The 7104-nt window shown below is 32.8% G+C and overlaps 1 protein-coding gene across 1 annotated transcript; it reads left to right on the forward strand.

The window, feature by feature from the left end:
* Positions 1-565: 565 nt before the first annotated feature.
* On the forward strand, positions 566-5696 carry LOC143561496 (cytokinin riboside 5'-monophosphate phosphoribohydrolase LOG3). Its single transcript, XM_077049570.1, has 7 exons — positions 566-862; positions 1156-1253; positions 1352-1382; positions 1916-2015; positions 4554-4624; positions 4708-4851; positions 5323-5696. Exons 1-7 carry the CDS (start codon positions 743-745, stop codon positions 5368-5370), a joined length of 612 nt encoding a protein of 203 aa, XP_076905685.1. The 5' UTR covers positions 566-742; the 3' UTR covers positions 5371-5696.
* The last annotated feature ends 1408 nt before the right edge of the window (positions 5697-7104 follow it).

Consider the following 7104-nt stretch of genomic DNA (forward strand, 5'->3'; position numbering starts at 1 on the left):
TGAGGAAGTGGATAAATTTTTTTAAGTGAGTTTCTAATATGGAGTGAACAAAGTGTCTAGTGATCAAGGTTGACCATGCACATGTAACATGTTGTTAATAATTTTATAATATTAAAAGATTAAACTCTATAATAAGATGCATTTTTTAATATTTAGAAATGGTCTTATCTATATATAAAATTATTTTAATAAATATTTAACATTAAATATTTATATCAATATATAAAATAAATAAAATATGTATACGTATAATTCAAATTCAAACATTCAGCTCGGTTTGAAAATCACAAATTCTGATTCGATTCTAAAACCAAACTTGAATCGAATCAGTTAACAACCTGATTTAAAAATTCAAAAACCAAATTAAAACTCATAATACATCTGTTTCTTCTTCTTCTTCCTTTTTTTTTGTTTTTCGAGTAGGAATCAAATAAAATAACATAAGAGTCACACAAATAATTCCATATTTGAGGAATGGTGGTTAGTCACGTGCCATGAACCTTCTATTTAAAACACAAGCATGATGAAGCCATAAAAAGGACTACCAAATATACACACACACGAATCCAATGGAGTATTATTATCACATCAAACCCAATATTCCTTTTGGGATTAGCGTGTGTCTAGCATAGTGTTTTTACTGTGTGTTCTTCACTTCACCAAGCAAAAAACACAGAGTATTCTTTTCTTTATTTTGTTGTTATCAAAAGGGATACAAACAAACTTTACAGCAAATAATAAAATGGAGGTTAGTGGTGAAATGATAGTGTCAAAGTTCAAGAGGATTTGTGTATTTTGTGGGAGTAGTCAAGGCAAGAAAAGTAGTTATCAAGATGCTGCTATTGAGCTTGGAAAAGAATTGGTAATCTTGAAATTATGTGCAATATTCAAGATTATGCTTCTTTAGTCATCAATGAGCAAAACAGTTAAAAAGATTTTTGTTGGTTTTTGTTAATTTTTTTTAAAGTTTCAATCTTTAATCTTTAAAGTATGTTTTACTGATTCATGACTGAGTTGACTCAGTAATGAGCATGTTAGAGTTAAAGATTTTTGCGGGTTTGATAAATTTTGTGTAAAGTTTCAATCTTGAATCTTCAAAGTGTGTTTTACTGATTTATGACTGAGTTGACTCAGTAATGAGCATGTTATATGCAGGTTTCAAGAAACATTGATTTGGTGTATGGAGGAGGAAGCATTGGGTTAATGGGATTGGTCTCACAAGCTGTTCATGATGGTGGTCGCCATGTTATTGGGTAAGATGGAGAGAGAAACCTTAAAAACTAAAACATTATATTAACAAAAAAAATTAAGGATTATATTGATTTTTGTCATGATACTGTCTGTGTTGCAGAGTCATTCCCAAGATACTCATGCCTAGAGAGGTATGCCTGCCATTTTTACACAAAAAGTCTTCAACCTTTTCTTTCCAAAAATTACCAAACAAATATATTTATTATTATTATTATTATTATTATTAAATGAGCTACCTCATTCATGACAAAAATATCATGCATGAGCCAAAAGTTTTATCATAGTAGGTATTTGAAAGTGGTTTCCCAGGGAATTGGTGGGGCGCCAGATCACCAGCACCTTCAGCGATTGTAGGCTGCGTGGCCTTTTGCCAATGGTGGTACCTGTCTGATCGAGCGTTGTTGGTCGTTTCAAAAGAAATGAATTATTATTATTATTATTATTATTTGTTCTTTTGATGAAAAGAAAAGTTGCTTCTTATTGGTCCTTGTAATTTGCGCCAATATCCAGATAAAATGTTTGGTGGCTTGTCTGCTATATATTTTTTTATGTTTCAAAATGTTTATTTTTGATATTCTACTATTTTCTCAGAAAAAGCCATATTCACATAAATGAACAAGTTTTAATACATGTTGTACAACTCACTATAACAACACTTGTGCAGTTAACTGGTGAAACAGTAGGAGAAGTAAAAGCAGTTGCTGATATGCATCAGAGGAAAGCAGAAATGGCTAAGCATTCTGATGCTTTTATTGCTTTACCAGGTTATTAATCACTTTCACTAAAACTCTATGTACAAATTCATCATTAGATGAAACAAGTCACCTTTTTGAGTCACTAAAACTGTTTTTTAGTTGTAAAATACACTTTTTTTCTTCTCAAAATATAAAAAGTACTAAACTTTATATAAAGTCATCCATTTGGAATGTAGGATTCCATGATATGACAGTTATTTTAGGGTAAACTTAGGATGTGAAATTTTGACATGAAATTTACGGATTTGAGTTTTAGCTCAAAACGGGTCCGAGTCAGCTTTGGGCCGTACACGTTTAACTAACAGATGGTGTTCGCGTGTTGACTCGTTTAACCCATTTATTTAAATTGTGTTACATTACATGGTTAGGTGTTTTGTACCAAAGTATAATGGTTAGAAGAGAAATTGACCTCATGTTTTATACATCTTGTATTTTTAGTTGTATACCATAACTAGAGTTAGTTATGACAATAGTTAATGGCAAAAAAATATATATATAATAATAAAAATCAGGTTAAACGTGTTGTATTCGTGTCAACCTGTGAATATTCGTGTTGTGTTCAGATTCATGTGTCTAACATGATTTTCGGGGTCCATGCAAACACAAGTTGTTCAACATCCTAGGCAAACTGTAAAAGTTAGAAAATAATTTACATTTTTTTTTATTTCAGTAACACTTATTATATATATGAGGTCAAGGGTTCAATCCCTGTAGAGTATAACGTTTAGTCGTTAAAAAAACACTTCTTACGTATGATGCAAAGTGGTCTTACTAGAGTCATGTCATCAAGAAAAGTAATTAGGGGTTATTAAGATTTTTAAGAGCATGCTTAGCTCACAATATAGATTATAGGGGACCCTTTTTAGTCTTCTTTGTCTTTCTCTATCAATGGTACAAATTTCTATGTATAATGTACTAAACATAGAAGCTAGATTTGGCTTGACATAACAGAAGCAAAGTTGTGTTCTTTTTGTATGATTACAGTTGTGTAAGAGCATTCACATCAGGTCCTCTAAAATATTTGTGAAAGAAAATCTCTAAAAAATTTTAGAGAATTGTAAGTGGTTGTGAGTAGAGAAGAGAGAAAATTTAAAGAGATGGGTAAATTTTGAGTAAATTTGGAGAACCAATGTTCATCCTCTATTTATTTTTTAATATATTTGAAAGTGGTTGTGAGTGGAGGAGCGAGAAAAGATAATGATAAAGATGTAAAAAATTATTATTTAATTGTATATGAAAGAGAAAATGTAATGTTTTTTAGTGTAATTATAGAGATAGAGATGGATGATGTGATGTGAATGCTCTAATGACCAATTGTTCGTAATTATAGTGGCATGAAAGCAACTTGAACCAGAAGCTTTTAGGCTGAGGGGTGTGGGGCTTCAACGGGGGCGCTAGAGCCCCTCCGCTCGCGCCCTCAGGCGCTAACACCACACCACCGGGGCGCTAACGGGGGCGCTAACGGAAAAAAAAGAGAGGCGTGAGCTGGTTAGCGGCTGAAGAGAGAGAGAATCTTGCATTGGGTTTAGAAAAGAGCCGTTGGGCTCTTAAATATTAAAAAAAAAATATTTTCCTATATAATTATACTCCATTTCACCCATTTTTATACCAAAACTTCAAACCTTCACCCAAAATCAATTCATCTTCTCAACTTTTTAAAAAAAAAAATGGCTGGAAATTGGTTCCCAAACCTTGATTCAGATTATCTTGACGACGATTTATGGTCGTCACCGCACCAACCGATGTTTTATTCGGAGCCGCAAGAATCATCCGGCTTTCAACCATCCAACACACAACCGTCTCCTAGAGACTTCAGTAACCTAAATCCGGTCGATCAAATGCTAATGGAAAAGCAAAATGAACGTTTCCGAAAGAGGTTGATCGAATAAGACCAAGCCGAAGAATAAGAAGAATGTTTTTTTAGTACTTTAATTTTTATTTTATTTTTAGATATTAATGTGTTTTTTTTATTAATGTGTGTTTTTTTAAATAATTTATGAGTTTTTTTAATAATACGTTGTTTGAATATATTTATAAAAAAATAAAAAAAAATTCGCTGGAGCCTCTGCTGGAGCCCCTCCACACCAGGGCCAGGGGCTCCAACGAGGGCTCCAACACCCCCTTTATCCAGTTTCTCTCTCTGCCACACGTCATAATATTATTGGTTGGAGCCCCCATTAAAGCCCCCCATACCCCTCAGCCTTATGGTCAAAGAAAGCTCTCAACTTTTTATCACCCCACATTCCAAGAATCATGATTCATGATTTAAAGATCATGTTTTTATAAGCTATAAGTTATAACCCTGGTGTGTTGACCATTGACCAATCTAATAACATCATATAACTCAAAATCAAGAAAATATTTTCAATGGTTAAAACCTTAAAGTTAAAAAATGAGGAAACAAGACATCAATAAATGAGTGTTTAAATTATAACTAATGGTGATAATAATTGACTTTAGAAGTTGCAAAAATTGTTGACTTTTATAGTCAAATGATTTTGACACTATTTTGTGGCAAGAAGTTGACTAAATGTAATATGATTGCAGGTGGCTATGGCACACTAGAAGAGCTTCTTGAAGTGATAACATGGGCTCAACTTGGCATTCATGATAAGCCGGTAAATGTCTAAGATATCCTTTTTTCAAATTTACAAAATGATTTAATATTAAAAAGTGAACTGGATTTTGAAAAATGTTGCAGGTTGGTTTGCTAAATGTGGATGGATACTACAACTCATTATTATCATTTATTGATAAAGCAGTTGAAGAAGGCTTCGTTAGCCCGAGTGCACGCCACATCATCGTTTCTGCTCCAACGGCTAAGGTTTTGGTCCGGAAATTGGAGGTCAGACTCATCCTTTGACCTTATTTGTCAAACGTATGACTTTAAAAGTTCAAACATTTTAAGAATTCTTTGATCATTTAACATCAAGCTCCTTCTATTTCTAGTTTTAAAATACAGTTAACAAGTATCAATCTTTTTTCTTGAAAAAAAGTTAGTTTCACGTCATTCTAATCTTTATATTTATTCAATTTGACCGGATAAACCAAATTGCTTATATGATGAACAACAGGAAGAGGTGAGACTCACCCTTTGACTTTCTAGGTCAAACATATGACTTTAAAAATTTAAACTTTTTATAAATTTTTGAATCTTTTAACATCAATTTCCTTCTATTTTTAGTTTAAAAATAAATTTAACAAGTACCAATCTTTTTTCTTGAAAAAGAAAAGGCTTAAAGATTCATGTCTTTTTAAAGTTAAAGTTTAGTCAGTTTGACCGGATAAACTGAATTGCTTAAATGATGAATAACAGGAATATGTTCCATGCCATGAAGGAGTTGCATCAAAATTAAGCTGGTAAATTGAGCAACAACTTGAATTAAACCGAGTACGATATCTCTATATGATCAAAGAACAAAAATGTGAGAATTTTGCTGCCTAAAAAAAGTTCTTGTTTTCATGAAAGAATGATATATGGCAGTTGAAAAAAGTAGCTAACTTTGAAAGGGCTTTTGTTCTACTTAGATTTTTGAGGTGAAGTGTATTAATCTTTTTTAATTTTGTAAGTTATCGATGATGGAAATGACTTCAAGAAACCTCACTTGTAATCAACTCCCTTCACTGGCAACCCTGGTTTATTTCACAGGTTGTAAAGATACCATATATGCATTTTAATGTCACGTGTTTAGTTATTTTCAGTTGTTATTGTTATTTATGCATGAAAGTTGTACATACTTTTGGTTTATTAAGCTTCGTATAAATATAATAATGTTTTAACATGGGTTGGAAAGAAAACAGTAATGATCTTGATCACATAGAGTGATACAGGTAGAATTTTATTCATCTATGCCATATACAGACAGATGTGTCTAATTTCCAAGAGTTGACCTCAAGTGTTTGAGTCCTAATAGATGTCTTACTTTTAAATCTTGCTACCATTAGTATTTTGTCTTACCCGTTTAGAAAGCCATCTCATAATCGCAAGCTACATTTTATTAAACCCAATGGTTAAAGAAATACTGGTTGGCTTCTGTGAGTTCTTCTCATATAACGGGTTCTTAAAAAACTCATGTCGACTGCAATTTACTTTCTAAGTTTATTCTAATAAAACATTTTGTTGCCTAATAAGGTACCTAGTCCTACTTTAGTCCTTTAACATTAAGTGTGCAACAATATATTCTATTGTCTGCAAGAAAGTATCTGACTGTTTGATATTGTTGTCTTGTTTCATTTGTGACCAAGATGTTGGTTGTGATGCCATAAATGATCTGGTCATCCAGAGTCCAGTTAAGGCCGAGGTTGTCGGTGAAATTGCTTTGACTACTACAGTCAAAACTTATAAAACCTGTTTTGAATGATTAAATCTGAATGTGTTGGTAAAAATGTCAAGTTTGAGAGAAACAAACAAGAAAGAATATAAAATGATCCAAAGGGAACACATATGGCATTTTGGGTAGTATGTGGAGTTGGCAAGATCGACGGGTCAGTCCGAATCCATTTTTATCCAACCTTCTTTTAATTAAAATTTGAACTTTTTATGCATTATAAATGCACACTTTGCACAAATTTCGACCCATTTGATCCTTTCAGCCTGTTTCATATTTAGCTAATATTTTTCATTTCACCCGATTGACTGATTAGAGTCACTTACGACCAACTTGGTTCAATCCACGCATGAGGGTCGAGATGATGTTTCGTTCACATGAAACCCCAAAATTTTCTTCAATATCTTGTCCGTTGAATGTGTGATACCATCTTGTTGCAAGAGAATAGAACACTATCTTCCTGTTCACTGAATGGATGCACGGAAAGTTAATTTTGTTTTACCATTTCTGCCGTTTTGGCTTCGAAGCAAAGGCATGCCTTACCACAAATATAAATTGTGTGTCTTCGTAGAATCTCAGTTTTCTCCCAAACCATTGAATCATTCAGCTTGAATACCTCAACGCATTCTCCAAACCTGCCCACATACGAGACAATCTTTAAGGAGATTTGAAACAACGGAATCCAAGTTAAGCTCGTGATCCATAATACACAATAAAAACTAATGTTTTTGCGTTTAAGGCAAGGATACCTTAGAGTACTATGAAAGTGT

This window comes from Bidens hawaiensis, unplaced genomic scaffold (genome assembly GCF_021521415.1).
Source record: "Bidens hawaiensis isolate Kalapana, Puna unplaced genomic scaffold, B.hawaiensis_p1.1 tig00020692_1, whole genome shotgun sequence".
Classification (NCBI taxonomy): Eukaryota; Viridiplantae; Streptophyta; class Magnoliopsida; order Asterales; family Asteraceae; genus Bidens; species Bidens hawaiensis.